The following is a 19,948-nucleotide window of genomic DNA, read 5'->3' on the forward strand; positions in this document are numbered from 1 at the left end:
GTGAAGAGTTCAGACTTCAGAGTAAACTTTCAGCATTTATATCATTTGATGCGTTTTTATGTGACATCAAGGATTAAGCTTGTCCAAATTATAGTGCAGGACAATTTAACAAAATGAACTTTCTCTCGCTGCTGTGCTTTGTTGCATGGCTTTTCTTCTTAACAAATAAAAACGATACCGTGACGGCCAATAGCGCTGGTAAGTGTGCATTTAGATATCGAATGTTATTTGTTAAAACGTGATTCTGTCTCGAAGGCTTTACCTGGTTAGTTTTGGTTTATATAGTTTTAATGTTCATTCTATTGCAGTGACATCTGTAAAAGAGTGGCGGTGTACTAACAGCGAGTACGTGATTCTGTGCCTCGATTCGATTCAATCAGCAGAATGCAAAAGTAACGTTGTTCAAATTTAACCCTTGGACAAGCATGTCGGATATTTTGCGACTAAGTTTTCTGTTTTATTCAAGATTTGTTAAGAGTTGAAATTGGTCAATGTCAGTTAAGTAAAGGACGTTGTTTAAACAATGGTTTTTCTCTGGGTGGCGAATTTTTAAACACCTCATCCTGTACTGGTGAGCATTATAGGCCACTATATAAACTGTACACTGATTATATTAAGCACATAAGATATTGCGAGGCATATACCTATTGGAATAAGCCACTCTGTAAAGCATACTCGTGTTAAAACAGGCACAAGTAATTGCAACATATCGGTGCCAACTGCAAAGGCCGACTCGGTTGCACCACGAATTCGATGCAATTGCGCTGAAGGTTACAAATGGTCAAACGGTTCTTGCAAAGGTTTGAAAACGCACCACGCAGGATAATCGTTCATCCATGATACTCGAATTAACTCATTATACTTAACAAAAGTTGTAACTATTATGCAGATATCAACGAGTGCTTAGAAAATCGATGCGATCCCAATGCAGAATGTTTTAACTTCCTTGGAAGTTATCGGTGTTCTTGTAAGGCAGGATATGTCGGCGATGGAACGAGTTCCTGCAGAGCATTTGCTTATATTAATCAACTGGCACGTTTCAAAATACCTTATCGTGTTGATCCACGGTGCATTTTGCTTTTTGTACCATTTCGACTAAAGTAATATTTTGCTGTATAGTTCCTAACAGATTTAACATCTGAAGAAATTAGTCAGATTGCAATAGACATCGAAGCTGCAGTGTCTGAGCCAGATAGCTTGCAAAACCCAGATGTGATTAAAGAAACTGTCGATTTTGTTCGAAATACTGAAGACTTGGTCAAAAATGGAAAAATTAAAGTAGGTCATTTTATAGCCTACAAGAAGTCTCCGTGGGGTTTAAATATTAAAGTTTTGCCATGTAAAGAAAAATTATTTGTTTAAAGATGACAAGAACAACATTCGGAAATTTAGTAAACATAACAGACAGCATTGGACTCGCAATTCGTTATGACACGGCAAGACAGAAATACAGAGAGCTTAGAATTGGCCTAGCTGCTGCGTTACCTGCTTTAGGACTCGGTGTAGAATTGGATGAAGGGCATCCGTCGTTTCATACCGAATCAAACTTATTCACATTACACGTAAATTAACTTCCTAGCATTTAACGTTGTTATTTGTATACGTACGTTTAAAGCAAGTTATATTTTCTGTCAAGTTTTTTGATAACTTTTATTATTGTTGGTTGTTTTCCACAGTTTTGCTATCTGTATTATAAAATTGTGTTTTTCATCTTACCAGGCTGCCATAGATTTCGGATCCGGCTATCCTCGTCTGTCATTTCAAAGTGGAAATAACGGCGACACCGTTAATGTTGTTGTGCCTGAAAGCACCGTGCAGAAGGCTTGGGAAACAAATACCAACAGACAACGAAGGGAGGAGTCTGCAAGACGCAGAAGATCTGTTTTTGTCTACTACAAGGATGATACATTTTTCTACACTGAAAAAAATGCGACTTCGGTATTCTGGACCGTCTTAACAATAATTGCACTCTTGTCATGTTGTTATAAACTATTGTGTTGTGGGAATGAACTGCACATAATAAATTCATTAATCTATTGCTTAGGTTATTTCTGTTGATATTGGGGTAAATGTCACTTTACGAAATCTTGTGGAACCCGTTAAAATCCAACATCCAAAAACGACCTTGAAATATGGGAAGTTAACAACTCTTTCAGATCCATTTGATGTTAGTTTAACCTATTGTACTCGTATGTATCTAAGTATGCAGCCAATTATACCTTTCCAACAAGTTCTAAAAGTTCACGGTGGGGTAACTTACGATAAACAGTTTAAATATATTTTTATAGACACTGAAAACAGAGCTGCAGTGCAGTTATTGGGACTTTGACAAACAGGACTGGTTAACCGACGGTTGCTGCTTGAATATATCTGCTGAGACTCCCGAGTGCTTATGCAACCATCTAACAAACTTTGCGTTGATTGTGGTAAGTTTTGGCGGTTAATGCTAAAATTTCTACTAACTCTTGTTTGCCACATTATACCCATATTCTGTGTTCGGTGGCCGTGTTGACGTTCTATCGTAGAAGAACCATGGTAGCCAACACCCTGCAGCTTTAAGTCTTCAGGACTTCATCGCTTTTTTCCAAGTTTATTGATTATTTGTGAGCAATGAGCATATTTATTGTTTTATTATGCTACCACAAGTTTAGCACCATGTTTTTGGCAACCCACAGTCAATGGCAAAATAATGTGCGATACAATACGATTCTTAACCTGATTTAAATATGCTACTGTTTAATGCACTTTTTGTTGACAAGAAAACCGAAAATGTTCCGGTGGACTTTGCACTGAATTTAGTAAGTGATGTTGGATGTATTCTTTCCATTGTAGGTCTTGTTATCACCATCATGGTTCATGTTTTAAAAAGGTATGAAACATTCACATATTACGTTGCCGAGATGCTACAAATATTTCGCAGAAACGTTCCAGAATCTGCTACAATGTGTTGTATTTTTTTTCAGAGAGCTACTACGCAGAAGGCCCGCGAAAATAATTATTTTCATAAGCGCAAACCTCTGCGTCTCTTATCTCATATTTATTGTTGGTATTTCTCAAACTGAAAACAAAGTTACCTGTTACGCAATATCAGCACTCTTACATTACTTCCTTCTTGTCACTTGGTGTTGGATGACTGTGTACAGTTATGACATGTATCTTTCGTTGGTGAAGGTGAATCACTGCTAACTTTTAACTAATGGGTGGGCTGTATATTAACTCTTTAAACTTACCAACATTCAGAGCCAATAACGATATGTGAGTAAAAATTATAATTGTACTATAAGCATGCTAACTGAAAAAAGGTGTTTATAGCAATTTATTGAAAATTGAAATCAGTCAATAACAAAACGTATAGTATAAGCATACAATTAAAGGTTTTTGGCCGGAATGAAAGCAAGTTTCTCCGGTGCATGTCGCTTTTTGCCTACGGTGCCCCACTTGTGGTTGTGGCGTTAACTATGGGCACTGCCGTGGGTTATTTCGACAGGAATCAACAAAACTTACTTTGTAATGGTGGTGAGCAAGTTGTTTCGATAAAGATTCAACTAAGAGCAAAGAGTATTGACACTTCGCAAGAAAACAAGGAGTCAATTGAAGTAGTTGTTTCTTTGTTTTTTAGTGCCGGACCCCCTCGCCACTTCTTACTACATAGCTGAGAATTTGTGCTGGTTGAGAGGTTATTCCCTGTATTTAGGTTTTTTGCTTCCGATGGGCTTACTCCTTCTTTACAATGGAACGATTTTTGTGCTGGTGTTTAGGGAAATCACTGTCAAAAGAGTAGGTACCTTTTATAATGTGATAGTTTTGGGTTTTCTGCCACCAACTAATCATGCAGACACCAAGTTGGTATTGTATTGCTCTCATCTAAGTGATAAACAGTAGCCAGCTTTAGCAGACAAATGTTCGTAACGTGCATTTGTAGGGGTTTATCCAATTGAGCCTTGTGTTGTTTTTTATTTATTGTATAGGTGCAGTCATCAGCAAGCAAACAAACTACCAGCCAAAGACTTACTCTTGCACTTACCATGTCTGTATTTATGGGAGTAACCTGGGTCTTTGGGTATCTAGTTTTGATTTCCAACGATTACCTTTACCTTCGCATTACAAGCTGGATCTTTGCCATTTTAAATTCACTACAGGTTGAGGATTTAAATAGAGTTTACTCGCTAATTTCAGTCATCATCTGAAGTTCTAAATTGAAAAAATTTAGTTTACGAAAATTTTCTTTTACCTAGAACGATTTATTGAGCTCAAAACAATCCATCTTTAACATTCAGGGCTTCGGACTCTTCATCCTAACTTCAGTTAGGCGAGCCGAATCCCGCCGCGTCTGGTGGAATCCGATCCAGGACAAGGTAGCGAGCACTTTTTCGGTCTTTCACGGAAAACATCGACGAGACCGGGGAAGTTATACCGTGAATGACAGAACCAATACCAGCAGATTGACATCGTCAATTAATCTTTCCCGCTCAGCCTCACAACGGCCTGTAAATATCTATGTCATCGACGGAGTTGATCAAGACAAAATCAGCAGCATGTAAAATACCACTGTTATGCCGGATTCATCTGCCTTAATGTATATTCTATTATGATAACGTACATTTTACAAGCTTGTTGTTAACGTCTGTAAAATGGTATGCTGTTATTTTCAAGATTATCGTATTTAGCCTATATCTGTACGTTATCTTAAAATGCTATTGGCAATGTCTTTCAGCATTCACTCCGTAGCGGCGTAGCCTATACTCTGTTGCTTAGTTATAGCATTCAACCTCAGCTAAACACAACACCTATCAATTATCCTAATGTTTTATCAAATAATTCCGCTTTATATTCCTAATATATGTCACATATTCAACTCACTGAAACTATTTCATATCTGTCGATATTCCGCAACAAATTGACAGCTCAGTGACGACTGAAATTTTTAACGATTTAATCTAATCAGTAATCATATTAGTCTTGTCCTGACGGAGCTGTTGTGTACGAAAAGGAAATGTCGTTGCTCTATTGGTGGTTGCTTATGAAGTAGACATACGCGGCAAGGCACAAGACGATACTGTTGATTGTGTACGAGGTATACGGAATAATTCCCTGACTTTCAGAAGACCCAGATTCCGAATCGATGAAATCAGTGCACTTCGCATGTCCGATTTACGTATAGTGAGGATAAAGATGCCCAAACCCTTGAAATAAAAAACATACAAATTTATAACTTAATCAAGATTTAAGTGATTTTTGAAGCAAATACAAATATGAAATACTGACATTCAAACTAAGATCCAGTGTTTTATGTGACGCCATACCTTTTAAACTTTGGAGAAATTTTATTTAAGGCTATTAATAACGTTTAGAAGGCTCATTTTTGCCATCTATAGCTAGGTATAGGTATAACTATATATGTGGTAAAGGGTTATAGGAATTCAAAGCTTTCACATAAATTGTCAGTCCATTCTACCAAACGTATTATGATTGAATTGAATATTCATAAGCTGCAATTCAACTGCAAACAAGTGTTATACGTTCAGTTACATTAAAAGGAATATTCAACCTGAAAAGCACTGGATATGGAAAAAAGCCAGCTCGTAATCGTAAGATAAATTTGATTTTCTGATATAAGCATTAGATAGCCGAAGACCCACGTGATCCCAAGTGTTGTCGTCATAGATATTGCGATGACGACTGATTGCTTTGTGGTGCGTTTTAAGTGCGCTTCTTTTCTCTGGATCGTTCATAGATGATTAATGCAGGAATATACAAATAATCACGCCATGTTAAAATGACGACACAGACCCAAATTACTCAAAGCCATTCCAAGACGTCATTACACTGGTAAAACTTATACATTTGAAATGTGCTTTTGTTTACCTGGCGGTTTTTGGCTATCAGTTCCCGATAAACAATAAAAAATGTTACGCAGTTATAGGTTAAGCTGATTCCAACTGGAACTAAAAAACCGAAATATAAGGAATATTCCTTCAGCCAACACATATTTTCAGCGAAATAATAGGAAGAAACGGGCGTATTTACATCTGAAAAAAAAAATTTTTTCATACCGAAGGTTGATATTACTTTAAACGGATATTTCGCTATAATAAGTTGTTGCAACTGTAAACAAACAAAGTTACATCATTTTTTCTCAATTGCAGTAATTTATCTCCATAATGGCAACAACATTTCAAATAACCTGGACCACAGAAGTAGTTTTCTACGGGTTGCAATTTATCAAAGTAGCCAACAGAGATGCCAATCGTGCTGCCAACTATCACAAGAGGACAGCCGTATACAAAAACGCATGCGTAAGCCACGAAATGGCGTCGATTGTCCGCAAATACCTGAAAGTGCATTATCTCTTAATTTTATTAAACAAAAGGCAAGGCTACTTCAAGGGCGCCGGAAAAGGGAGCGAGGAGGGCAAGGAGGGCAAGGAGGGCAAGGAGGGCAAGGAGGGCAAGGAGGGCAAGGAGGGCAAGGAGGGCAAGGAGGGCAAGGAGGGCAAGGAGGGCAAGGAGGGCAAGGAGGGCAAGGAGGGCAAGGAGGGCAAGGAGGGCAAGGAGGGCAAGGAGGGCAAGAAGGGCAAGGAGAGCAAGGAGGGCAAAGAGGGCAAGGAGGGCAAGGAGGTGAAAATAGCCACAAATACGATAACGTGAAAAGGTTGCACGCATGTAATTAAATTAAATGTCAAGCTCTAGTATACGCTGGACGAAATCGTTTTATTTGTTTTGGAAAAGTGTTCTACAGTATGAATGATAATAAGCAATCGTAAGCAATTAAACGTAAAAATATATAGAAAAGACTATGAGCAATATATAAACATTTACCTTGACCAAAGTTTTGTACATATCATAGCTGTAAGTGGCCATCCAAAACCAAGTGACTAGAAAAAAGTAGTGCAGCAAAGGCGTGATAATTTCACAACTAAACATCCCGTCAACTTGCGAAATGCCAAAAAGAAATATGACGTAACATATACAGAGGTTGGCACAAATAAACATCAAAATCCTCACTGGCCGCCTTCCATGTAACTCGCTGCAAATGCAAAAATTGAACAAATTCAAATATTTTATACTTATAGCTTCACAAAATGTTACCAAGTAAGTTTACCGTCGGATTAAATGGACAAAAATCGTCAAGAATAGACCGGCAATTGACAAGCCACATCCAACGCAACTGGCAACGTTCAGTACAACGTCACCCAGTATCGTATCCGATTTCTGTGGGGCACAAAGAGAAGCGTTTGGAGACAAGCGTTGTATCACTGCATGAACTCAGGTATAGTACAAAATCCCATTGTAGAGGCATATTTTTTCACATAAGCAATCGTTTACTTACTATAAGAACAGCAAAATTGGTGAGGTGGTTGCAGAGGCATTCGGGAGGGTCTAATGTCACGTCCAAACAGCAGCCATCAAATGCCCAATCCCTTCGTTCGAAATCCCAATAAGCGCACCTATAGCTGGTCCTTCGCATCTAAACAGAAGAGCACACATTAGCCAATCAGTGACTAAGTAATTGTGCTTTGATAATTATAATTAATGATCATCAAAATAGCCAGAAAAATGTTTTTAGAAGAAAACTAAATGTCTTTTACTATGCTTCACATACTTACGATTTAGCTAACCTGCCTTTGTCCACTATCCAGTCTTATGACCGTCTTAGCTTAACCGGTTTCAAAAATGCGTTATTTGAGACAGTCAGGTTTTAAGACAATATTGAAAGGAAAGGCATTGGCGGTAGGCGTACTGTCTTACCATCAGAGAGTCATCCCCGAGTGGACTGTTTTCGTAGCTGAAATTAAATCGTAGTGGTTGAATGCGGATGGGCTCACTTAGATTTGATAAATTATCGAAAATGCCAACATCGACGGATACGACCTGAAAGTAAGAAATTATTACATTGTAGCCGTTCTGAGTAGTCCTTTTTGTTTTATCGGTATTTGAAAACTCGTTGCGGTGTTCTGCAAAACTGACAACAAACATTAGTGCTGCTTCAAGCTTACCCATAAAGTTTTTTTGTCAGAATAAAACAGGTTGTCATTTTTGTAAAAAATAAAAGTTGAACGTCGTTCCACGTCAATTTCGGTAGCATTCCACGCTCTTCTTACGACACTACTCGGCAAAATAACACGAACGGATGACGTAATTGTGTCAGATATGTTCGGTTGAAAATGTAATGAAGAAAACTCCGTGTCGAAATCCTTGCTCGCCTAAATATTGAGTTAATGGGTCATTAAGACTGTAAAACTATAAAGAAGCATATACCCGACAAACTGACGCATAGGCCTATACACCTGTGTACCTGCATAATAAACGAGTTTGTTGTGACGCTCAAATAGTTGTCATTTTCGGTCAACGCCACAGCATTTGCAAAAGACCACAACGAAAGTATAACGTCCTGTTTTTGTTGCCTTGTTTCCTCCGTGTTGTCCAACGTGTTGACGACCTCGGTCACGTGGCTTACAACTTGAGCGACTTGGCGCATGGTGTCGGTGAAAACCTTTAGAAAAGCATTATACTCTGTGTCTGTACTCGATACAGAAGAGTTTTTCAAAATACACACGGTCAATACAAATACAATACACGGTCATTCCGAATAGACCAAAACAGCAACTGCTGTGCTAATAACCTATATTGTCGATATATCCTGTGCTGATGTGAGCCTGTAGTATTAACTCACGTCAATATTACGTTGTTTCGCACGTTTGCCAACGTTTCTCAAAAATTCGAGAAGATGTCCAACTTCGCTGGCATGAAACAACGTCGCATTTGATGTGAGCGTTTGTAGCTGAAAGGTGACGGCACGTAACTGACTTCCTGTGATTGACCCATCGCTAAACTACAACGAAACCCCACATTCAGACATCTCAATCATTAGTAGCCAAGGAAAATGTACGAGTTAAAAATTCTTAAAACTACATCGTCATATATAGGTTTTTACTTTGTATAACTATCTAATTTTCAAGAAATGATGGAAAATTTGTTTATATAGTTATGTTCAAACGCTCTCAGTGTACCTCATTTACGAGACTGTTTACTGTAGCATGGCAATCAAATATAAATACACTCGGTTCGTGGGATATAGCTTGAGACGAAGTAGAGTTGAACTGGCTTGAATTTAACTTTTTCATGCAGAGCAGCAAACCACGAGGTAAGCCTTTGTACAAGAAATGACATAAATGAACTTTGAAAGGCAAACGATCGATTCAGGCAAATATTTTGTTGACATTTAGTGCATTGTATATAGGCCTATGTTATCCGTTTTAATGCTTTACCTGGATTGTTTGGGCATGTTTCAACGGAAACCGCCGTTTCATTTTCGAAAGTTGATGGGAATGTTAAATTTTTTGTGGACAGTTTTGAACAAGATGCTGCAAAAGTAAATGTTATTGTAATGTACCACCGGAGAAGTAACATTTCAGTAACAAACGACTATATAAAGCCTACAATTTTTGCAGCAGGATCACCTCAAAATAACTACGTTGTTGTGTAATACCAAGCGAGAAAATTTGTTGACTTTTGTATAAGACAGAACACATCTATGTCAGAAAGTATAATCCCGGCTTATCGTTAAGTGTAGAAACCACTTCTTGAAATTTATGATATTACTGGATTCAATATTGCTGCTAATAAAACTGCCGTATGCCAACAATATACGGCTGCTAACAAAACTTCCTAATAAGCTTTATTGGAGCAAACCTACGTTGGCAGGACGAACTCTTCTGATGTCTCTCATAACCCTGCATGCATTGACATATTACCATATCGAAAACTGTCATGCAAGTTTCATGATGATCACATGACAAATGTTGGCATCGGTCGGTGTCTGTTATACAACATAAAATATATTTCTTCAGAACCTGAAGCCTAATGAATTGAACTCTAAAATTACCTAACGCTTCAACTTTAATCGACATTTCTTCAGTCATGAAAACAGCATTGCCTATGTAGCAATAGAAAATACGAGATACATCTTACAAAGCCGTGGTGTGTCCTTCAGACAGCGTCTTCCGGTTATCTTTCCTTCCAAATTTTCGAACATTTCTAGGGATGATGATATGTAAAGAGTATACCTGCATGCAATTTATTATTACCACACTTTACTAAAGTTGCTTATTTTTACGTAATTATGGCAATACCTGTTATCATAATAAGCTGGTATAGCATTGTTGTTGTACACATGTATGCAATATAAGTGAACTTTTATTGGCTTAGATTTTACTGTAAAATCATTGCAACAATTAACGATTGGCACCAAAACATATAGGTTACGTACCTGACAACATCCTGATAGTTAAAAACATCCTCAAAAATGTCGTTCACCTCAACGTGCATAATAACGTCTTTTAAATTCTGTCGATTGCTGTTTAGCTCTGCTTTGATTAGGGACCGATTTCGGCAGTTAAGAACTTGGTCAAATTTCAAAGGGACTGTGTAAATAAAATCGTGAATGCATAAATCTTATACAGTTTGTATAATTTAAAACGATCCCAGCTGCTCCATTTCAATAGATTTTTAAACTAAATGTTCCCTGTTGTACAGTAGCTCATTTTATTTCACCAGATATCTACAGAAACAAATATCAAAAAATTACTCATATTGATAAAAATATATGCTATGTTTTCAAATTAGTAGATTGTGTGTGTTTATATATATTCTCTACAGAGTGCAATGCGCAGTAAACCAACTTTTACCAGGCGGTCACTGATCAGTGATCACAATATGACTAAACAAAACAGTGATTTCATATTCAAATCTACAGTCTTACGCAAAAACTGTAGTGTATTGCAGCGTATATCGCTTACAACATTTCGGCGTCATTTTTGAATATCTTTCAGCAAACGAACAATTATAAATGCAAGCATGATGCTATATTGTGCAGACCGTCATGAAAGTAAATTAGAAGAACCTCAATTCAGTAAGTCCGCAAGTCAGTAACCATTCATTAAGTTCTTAATTTAAATGTTTCAAAAGAGTAAAGACTTACTTGCACAATTAGCGGAACCGGTAATATTTGACGAACATAAGCATAAAAACGACCCGAATGTATTTTTACACTTGCACCCAGGACACGTACTTGAGTCACATTCCTGGCTGATATCCGGATTGCTGTCATTGCATTCATCTTTATCTGTTTAATTTCGTCGTTAACCACTTTTGGAATACACTCGAACATGCTGTTATTTATAACTGTTTGTTATATGTTTTTAATATACCTGAGCAATTTAACGTTGTTGTAGAAATATTCATATCAATGAAACCATCGGCGCAAACGCATTTATTTGATGATAATTCAAGTATTTCGTTCGTTCCGCACTGCGTTTGAGCATTGCATGCAGTACCTTCGTCGTATAAAGACAGAGTTAGCAACAAAAACAATGCCTGTGTAAAGTATGACGACTAACCTGATAAAATGATACAAAGCAGACAAGCAAGAACATTTTGCAACATGCTTTTCTAAAGTTTGTGAGGTTATTGGCATAGGAAGGGTCGACAGTTCAGATTATTCCTTATTCATCAAACAACTTTAGAGTTGTTTACTTTTGCTTTGATAATTTCTTTTGTTTGCATATGAACAACTATTTACAATTCAATAAAATCTCGATTAAACTTCAACCAGAGCGTAACTTTTTTTACTGTGCTTATGGTACATAAGCCTAAAACGCTATACGTTTTAGCTGAGAATTTAAAGCTTTCTGTCAAATTTTCTATTCTTTATTTTATTCTCAGTTTTCTGTTCAAACACTATAACCTGTAGAGCTACGGATATCTTAGAAGAAAACATTACCACGTATATAGATGCAAGTTAGGATATGACATCATATGCAACTACTTAAACAGTTGCATTTATCATACACCAAAATAACCCTGTGATTCAGATACTTGTTACCGGAATCTTCATTCATTTAAGTAGAAGTGCTGCGCATTTGTTCAGCGTTTTAAGACAAAGGAATCTAATTATTATGACACAGCTCTTAACCAATTGTTAATAAGTGTTGTTCGTAGCATCGTTATGTAACCTGTAGGCTACGTTCTTTTGCTGGACGACACACAGAGTTGTAAAAACGGACCCATACGTAAACAAGATGATCCTTTAATGACTCATAACAAAATTTTCCTCTCTGACTTATGGCAGATAAAGACTTCGTACCACCTACAGTAGCTTATTCAAGTAAAGTAAACACATTGACACAACAAGCATAAACTTTCATTCAGGCGTATATTAGGGACGTAATTTTACTACAGCGTGCACGCACAAAATTCCCCATCTGAAACAAATATAACTATTGGCCTCTGAGTGCGGAATGCTCCACAAAACAAAACAAAGGTCTGATATCGGGCAAAAAAGTGGAATCAATAAAAATACAGTATAGTCGGTGACGTTCACAAGTCAACCATTACCAACAAGAATACAGATTTCAAGAAAAATTCAAGTAAATTATGTTAAGATTTCTATGTCTCGACCGAAATTTATATGTAGGCCGCGGGTACGCCATACATGGCAGCCGATGGTCTTTGAGTGGCTGAACGCAGGCAAATATGTTTAAAAGTAATACTGGGCCACGCGTGGATGGCCGACCAAAACACGCGCGATATTCAAATGTGCGCCCTATATAAGCCAGACTAAACATAACCCTCCCAAAATTCTAATTTTACAACCAAAAATTTGCCACTACATAAAATCTGCTTACCCGTTTGCTATTTCTTTACCTTCAATATGAAACAGCGCTGATTTGACTTTACCAAATGTTAGTAACAATAAACATTTTTAATAACGCAAAGAAAATTTCATGTAATGCAATAAGTTGTACAAAAACAGATAAACACAAAACATTTGTTAAGGCATGAAAGGAAAACATTTTTCGATTAAATCGTCTATACTGTCATTCATGTGTTTAAAATTTAAACACAATTTTACTTTTTTAAACATGTTAAAGTGTTTAATTATGTGTTTAAGTGTATAAATTTTGTTAATTTGACAAAATTTAAACACTTTATGGGTTAAACACCACAATCCATGACACGTTTAATAATGATTTATGCCTATTCTACACTTTTTCCACGCTTTAGGCGTTTAAATGTTAAACACATAACACAAAGATTACAAAATGTGTCAAACAAAAAGGTGTTTAGGAGGAATGTGTTTATTTTGATGAGTTTTATTGAATTACATCTTATACTTTAAGTTGCTTTAGAAAGAATCTATCAAAAACAGTTCGGTACTATATGCTTTAGACTTGTTCGCATTACCCAATTACACGAGCTATTGTTCAGTATAAATTTGTATCTCGGACTCAATGCTTAGGTTTAAAGTTGGCAACTTGAAGTCGTTTTAAAAATTTTCCTGTATGGAGTGGCTGAACACTAAATTGTATTGTTCAGGCCTTACTGTAGGCTATATTTCAAAGAGGTGAAAGGGGCCTTGGCCACCCCGCCCCCATATTTTGTGTCTATAGGTTTCTACATCGAGTGGCGGTGTCTTAAAACTAACAATTTGTATTGTTCTCTTTGTAATCTCAAGAAATATTTGACCCCCCCCCCAATTTTTTTCCGGCTACGCCACTGGCTGTGATTGGTTTTCAAGTAAAGCCATTCACCCAGGAATGGAGGGTGAAAAACTAATTACCATACTTTGCCCATCAAAGTTTGAAATTACTCGGGCATGGCCTAACGTGGGCGTTCTCTTGTCGTCGTTTGATTGAAAGGTAAATGATAAGCGTTCACCATCAGTTAGTGGAACGTCTGAATAACGTTTGTTCATATAATGTAGATTGTGTATCTGAAAATAGTAAGTTATAACTATTTATTCCATGTTTAAATAACTTAAAACCTAAAATATTAAAATAAAAAAACTTTCATAACATTACATTAAACTTTATCTTTTACATTAGAACAAGTAATTGTTGTTTTTATTTGCTTTGTATCCAGCAAGTTTGCTATTTCAAAATTATTTTAAGTTCTATGAAATAATATGTTAAGTTCTACCATTGTCAAAAATGTGGGCGGGTGGGCGCGCATTTACCACCTTCAGGAGTTCAGAGTCAGACGGCTACAAGCTATCTCTAAAATCTGAATCCACTTTTCAGCTTACATAAAGACAGCGAATTGTTTTATGACGTTTCGTAGGGCTGTAGCTTATTGTCACAGTTTGTTTTCTGTAGCCTGGTGTAGCGTATTTCGCTGTATGGTTCAGGTTTGTTACTGCAAGGCCTAGGCTATATTCCAGGCATAAAGGTTTACAGAGTTACAGACAATAACAAATACTTATAGCATGTTTTCGATACCCGGTGGTGCCATACCGTTGTAATGCTCTTGGGAAAGGCAATGGCCTTCGGTAAGCATTTGATTTTGATAATTTAGTACTGTAAAAAGAAAATTGTTGTAATAACTGTAATGATAAATTTCCTAGCCTACAATATAAAATATTTTGTACTCAGTAGTTTATAACAGTTTATACTAAGCTGTTTCTTTACAGGCGTTTTCTGTAGAAAGTTATTGGAAAAACTTAGAAACTTATGTTGGAAGAGAAGCCATCCACCTGTGCCATCACATATGGTAGTAAACAACCCTCATCATTAGGTTTCCTTCAGCTACACTGGCAGGTGATGCAGAATTATATATTTATGATCCACATGACATTTTTATTATTAACAATATTGAGTTAATTTTAAAATATACTGTGCATGCCAAAAAGTGTTGCTTCAGTGGTGGATTGGCTTAGCACCAGGTTCAAACAATGCGGACTTATTGCAAATGTCCAGTGTTACTACTTTTGTAATGTTCTTGGGTAAGGCATTATTAATCTTTACTCTTCTGGTCCTGGTGAGCAGTGTCAGGGTTGGTCAATATGTTATAAAATTTAATAAACAAATGAAAATTGAGTTTTTGTGGAAAACTGCAGAGAGTGGAGGAATCATTGCCGAGTCCGAGTCTTCCAAAGACGTTCGAGAAGAAAGATTCTGACACCTTATCAAAAAGTTTGATTACATCTCACTACTGTTTTAAAAGCTATATTGTTTAGTTTTATATTTTTAATCACTGTAGATTCAGAAAAGGGCTACTGAAGCTACGGACAAAAAAGGGCTACTGAAGTTATTAGACATCATTTAGAAAAGGAAGAATCAGAATGGGAATACGGTCTACTAAAACAGGTATTTAAGACCAATGTCTGTCTTTCACTCAGAAGCAATTAGTTTAATGTAAAGATGGATGCATTAGTGGAATCATTGAAAAGTTTTCATTATTAGGACAAATGCCTTTTGTTAGTGTTTGAAAGAAACTTATTATAAGGTGTTTTAGATTTTCATGCTTTTGTAAGAGAATACAGTTGTAGATCATGTTTAGAGGCTGCAACATGGTTATTGATATAGTGATAAATTTTGCAGATTGAGGAAAAATTCAGAAATGTTTATCAATTTGATTACAATACGATTTAAGACGCTTGCGTAAGCATGCTAACCACGCTAGACAACAAATGTAACAGCAATGTTGAGCGGCAATGCCGTAAGACTGAGGTGAGCAATCTGAGCATTCATCCAGCAATTAACAAAAATCAAATTTGGTTGTTTGTGTATTAGTTTATTGCTTTGTTGTAGAATAATGTGTTCAGATACTTGATATATATTGAGGGAAAAATAAAGTCATTATTATTAACAGTGTAAAAACCTAACAAAACTTTTGACTTAGGATCCATCATCAGAGAAAGAACTTAATCTCATTTTGAGGTCACAAAAACAACTTTGGCCAATCCGCAAAACAAATCTTTTTGATGCAATGCAGACTGTTAATGTGAGTTGTAGTTGCTTTATTTAACTGGTGGCTTTGCAGAACAATTTGTATACATTGACATTTTTGTTTTAATTTTTTAGGCATTTCGGATTAGTTTAATCTCCAGAAAGAAAACACTGCCAAGTTTGCTTGTTTCTTATAACGAAGCCGGAACCATGAAAACATTCATTGTTGCTGATTCAATCCACTTCAGATGTAACAACGATTCGAGGGTGGTGTTAGGCTATTTAATGCAACTTATCGGTTGTTATTATTATTATTACTCACGGATGCCGGAAGAGGAAGGGCAGAGAGGCCATCGCCCCCTTTTCTTTCTTTATTTTCCAAAATGACATTCAAAAAGTGCCCTTTTTTCGAATTTTGCCCCTTGCCAAAAATAATTCCGGCGCCCGTGATTGTACCTGCCTTGTTTCTGTTGCACTGCTGTAATAAACGCTATTTTGGAAATTTTGACTGCCAAGTAACAATACGCATAAAATAGTAAACACCTAGTTAGTAAATACCAAAGATAATAAACACCTAGTTAGTAAACACATACAACATTTAAACACAAAACAGTATAAACATGTGCGATTTAAACATGTAACCATTTTAGGCGTTTCTTTTTGGCCTCACTTGTCGTGTTTAATTAAAGTGTTTAACAAAATGACAGTGTACACAAGGATTTAATTGTGCATTTCGTCATGAGTTCTCTTCTAACGTGTCTCCCACCCTCCCAATCAAAATAGTTTCGAATAACAGCTTTGACATGATATTTTACAATATTTTCGGCCACCGGGTATCCATAAATCACGCTTAGCATGTCTAAATGGAAGAAATAAGAGTTAGTAAAAATACATATCTGTTCAATTAGCCTATACAGACCATATATTTTCTTGTGCTGAAGTATCCTATACAAATTCTATATTTTCTAATTGTTACACTATTCTATTTTGCATACCACAGAGAGTACATATATTTTAGACCTATTAAACACATAAGTTAGTTTTTTAAAGCGATAATGCAATAGATGAAGGGCAATATAGCTTCCCCATAGCAAATCTATCACAGCAAACTTCACTTTAAAGTGCATCCCGAAATGGCAAAACTTGCTCTAATAAGTGGTTTCTCTTATAAAGGATAAGAACTGTATTCACTGCAAAGAGGTTGCATAAAAGAAAAGTCACTCAAGTTTTGATATTTGGGCGTTTTTATGCTCATTAACTGAACATCCCGACCCTTGCACAATACCAGGAAAAAAGAAACGGTCAATTTTACCCCAATTGCCACCAAAGTTCAACAGCAAAAGCCAGTGTTCAAACGCTTTTTATACCAGATGCATGTCGCGAAATGAAAAATTGCTCCAATACAGTGGTGACTTTTAAGAGGAAAATCATTATTCTCGCCATCTCAGCAAAATTTCCTCTATTAAGCAGTTTGTTCCATTAAGTGAGATTTACGATAGTTGTCATCTAATACAGGCTTACCTTGTAAAACATTGCACACAATATGCTCCTTAAAGCATAATTTCTCTCTTCGCATCCTTCCCTTTCCGATTCCAGTCCATGTAAAAGTTCTTAAAACTTCTGTTGCCATGAAGGCTTTTAGAAATGATCTTTTACCGAACTGTAACTTGCCAACAGCCAGTTTGCTTTGCAATTGTTATGTCTGACTTAAAATGTCGTTGTTTGATTTAAAAAAATCAAGTTTATAAAACCGTGGTGTAATTGTAAATATTGCGAAACCATTTTCAAATTAGGGTATGAAACCTGCAACGGCAATCAAAGAAAACCCTGTTTGAATGCCGGTTTTGATGTTTAGCTTGTTGTTTCATGATTGGAATATATAAATAACGTTTGAAAACCCTCCAACTAAATTATGAAAAAAAAACAAATTTGCAAAGTTGCAATACAATAATTGTATTCTATATTGCATCGTGTAATTGTAATATTTGAATTATTCAACACTGTGCCATTTTTGCGGCGACGGCGTTCCATATGATTCGCGGGCGATGGTGGAAGTTCTTGAACATTTCGTACCGTTCTTCATAATAGCGACATGTAAATTTATAAGCGTATTAATGGTCCCAGCTTATATTAAAACAATGGTGAAAACAAAAAAATTATTATAGTTTAGTGCACTGCTCAACAGCTCGAAAACTAGCGAACTAAGTTTATTAAACTGCCTCACACCATTCAACAGCTTTCTATATGTTACTATTGCAAACATTTGCAACATGGTAGGACTAACGTACTTGGTTTAGTAGAATACTTATTTATTTAGCTCACAAAAGTGTGTCTAAAATAGAACTGTACTTAAGCAGTTTATATGGCATACGTTTCTGTAAATGAAAGTAAAAACTTTATTTTGACTCTAGACTTTACCGTTATTATCGAACGAGATTCTACTCATATGCCTCACATACCTGGACATCATATAACTTTTCTTTGCGGTCACAATGCTTGGTGTATGTGCGGTAAGGCGTACGTTAGGATCCCAAACCAAAAGCCAAACGTCAACCACATATATTGATGTTCGCCACGCAAGGCTTGCACCTTAACCACACAAAATTTCCGTCTGGAGCTTCGAGATAAGTTGTTAAAAGTCACCCCATTCGTCTTATGCAAAAACAGTTATATGTGTATGTTGTCTGAACCGTGTTAACCAAATTTTAAAGTAAAATAAAAACAGGATATAGTTTGGCACTCTGAAGGTTAAAGAAAAATATAAAGTTAACCTTCAGAGTGCCAAACTATATCCTGTTTTTTTAATTTACAGTTATATGAATGTCATTATTTCATATAATTTTTTCAAACCAAAAATAACCAAAACGAATATTTTGCACCCATTATGATAATACACCGTTTTAGAGGTAAAAGTTGGCTACGCTGGTTCACCAGTCTATTTTATCAGAAGTAATTGTTTTCATCGTTAGGCCCGAATATTAATGACGTTATTCCATTTCTTCATTTATCTTGCTTTTTTGTCTTTAATCATTCCTTCTAAAATTAATGTAGGAAGTTTTCCACTGCTGCCCCGGAGAATATGCTCTGCTCATGTTATACTTTGTATTATAAAATTTGTCATTAGCATTATACTGTGTGGCACGTCCAACTGGTGATCTTTCCACCCAACTGATCTTTACCAGTATTTTAATACACCACAACTCAAACGCTTGCAGCAGTGGTGTAGCTAGGAGGAGAGCAGGGGAACGGCCTCTCCCACTGAGCATATTTTTTTCAAAATTGGCGCCTTTTCAATTGTTCAAATCTTCCCACTTCCCACGGGCTTCCAGAGAGTCGGTAGTTGAGGCGATTTTGCAAAACCTTTCCAGCTATATAAAAAGGACTTTAGACAGAATTATAATTATTGATTATGATTGATATATAGAAGGGCATACTTGAAACATTAAGCACATATGAAATCTCAGTTTATCTTATATTTTGGAATAAATTGTTACAGAAGTCTTTCGTCTGTCCACAGCATACTTACAGAGAATCAGTTTAGATTGGTAAAGGCTGCTACCAAAATTAGGGTTTTGAAGACGACATGAAAAACTGTCGAGCTGAGTATGAATGTCAGTTTGAGCAGATCAAAAAAGAAGCAACTGAATTGACCCAAAAGTGCAATGTTAATACAGAATATAGGAGTTACAGAAAAGAAACGAAAACGAAAAGATGCCATGATGAAATGGCATATGATGAAAGAAGCTTTAAAGAATTGTGTTAACTTTAGTACCGTCATGGCGCCTTTTAACAAAGCTTACTCCCCCTAACTTAAAAACCTGGCTACGCCTCTGGCTTGTTTGATTACATTGTAATAAGTCCACACTTGACAACTTGACAACAATAAATAAAAATAGAACACGCATAGCGTCTCAAAAACCGAATCTTTAGTTTCATGATGTCCCATCTCAGAAACATTGTGCATTCCCAAAATTTTGCTTTTATTTTTCCTATTCTTCTTCTTCTTATCTCTTCTTCAGTTTTTCCATCTTTAGTAATTCTATTTCAAAAATATTGATATTTTTAAAAATTACTCCAATTTTTTGTTTATTGTCTGTTTAAGTATAGGACTTTCAGGTTTGGATTTGCATACGCATGTTGTGTTAGTCGGGAAATTACATACTGTAACTTCATTCCATAATCTTTGCATTTTGAGCATTATGAGTCAGTATTAATTGTAGC

At 36.3% G+C, this 19,948-nt stretch overlaps 3 protein-coding genes across 9 annotated transcripts; 2 read left to right on the forward strand and 1 right to left on the reverse strand.

The window, feature by feature from the left end:
- Positions 1–7: 7 nt before the first annotated feature.
- On the forward strand, positions 8–4,952 carry LOC143447066 (adhesion G protein-coupled receptor E5-like). Its single transcript, XM_076946997.1, has 16 exons — positions 8–198; positions 309–392; positions 467–571; positions 690–800; positions 890–1,032; positions 1,120–1,278; positions 1,365–1,562; positions 1,720–1,938; positions 2,045–2,167; positions 2,289–2,426; positions 2,760–2,869; positions 2,964–3,171; positions 3,375–3,516; positions 3,620–3,777; positions 3,969–4,139; positions 4,278–4,952. The coding sequence occupies exons 1-16, from the start codon at positions 114–116 to the stop codon at positions 4,539–4,541; spliced, it is 2,418 nt and encodes an 805-aa protein (XP_076803112.1). The 5' UTR covers positions 8–113; the 3' UTR covers positions 4,542–4,952.
- A 44-nt stretch (positions 4,953–4,996) lies between these two features.
- LOC143447065 (adhesion G-protein coupled receptor G7-like) lies at positions 4,997–11,601 on the reverse strand. Of its 2 annotated transcripts, none has more exons than XM_076946996.1 (19): positions 11,399–11,601; positions 11,210–11,335; positions 10,981–11,124; positions 10,270–10,423; positions 9,972–10,066; positions 9,697–9,819; positions 9,269–9,364; positions 9,011–9,150; positions 8,674–8,832; positions 8,296–8,493; positions 7,997–8,203; positions 7,749–7,871; positions 7,330–7,467; positions 7,102–7,211; positions 6,819–7,026; positions 6,185–6,332; positions 5,866–6,029; positions 5,640–5,719; positions 4,997–5,183 (listed from the first exon to the last, which is right to left on the reverse strand). In XM_076946996.1, exons 1-19 carry the CDS (start codon positions 11,442–11,444, stop codon positions 5,129–5,131), a joined length of 2,514 nt encoding a protein of 837 aa, XP_076803111.1. In that variant the 5' UTR covers positions 11,445–11,601; the 3' UTR covers positions 4,997–5,128. The 2 variants fall into 2 exon arrangements, with proteins under 2 accessions (XP_076803111.1, XP_076803110.1); XM_076946995.1 differs by having other exon boundaries at positions 5,019–5,183; positions 5,549–5,719; positions 11,399–11,599.
- Positions 11,602–14,006: 2,405 nt separating this feature from the next.
- Positions 14,007–16,433, forward strand: LOC143447008 (uncharacterized). 6 transcript variants are annotated; one of them, XM_076946911.1, is made up of 6 exons: positions 14,315–14,328; positions 14,470–14,596; positions 15,039–15,145; positions 15,380–15,508; positions 15,681–15,782; positions 15,863–16,433. In XM_076946911.1, exons 4-6 carry the CDS (start codon positions 15,446–15,448, stop codon positions 16,112–16,114), a joined length of 417 nt encoding a protein of 138 aa, XP_076803026.1. In that variant the 5' UTR covers positions 14,315–14,328; positions 14,470–14,596; positions 15,039–15,145; positions 15,380–15,445; the 3' UTR covers positions 16,115–16,433. The 6 variants fall into 6 exon arrangements, with proteins under 6 accessions (XP_076803025.1, XP_076803023.1, XP_076803024.1 ...); XM_076946910.1 differs by having other exon boundaries at positions 14,007–14,596; positions 14,896–15,145; XM_076946908.1 differs by having other exon boundaries at positions 14,007–14,596.
- Positions 16,434–19,948: the final 3,515 nt, after the last annotated feature.

This window comes from Clavelina lepadiformis, chromosome 2, assembly GCF_947623445.1.
Source record: "Clavelina lepadiformis chromosome 2, kaClaLepa1.1, whole genome shotgun sequence".
In the NCBI taxonomy this organism is placed as follows: Eukaryota; Metazoa; Chordata; class Ascidiacea; order Aplousobranchia; family Clavelinidae; genus Clavelina; species Clavelina lepadiformis.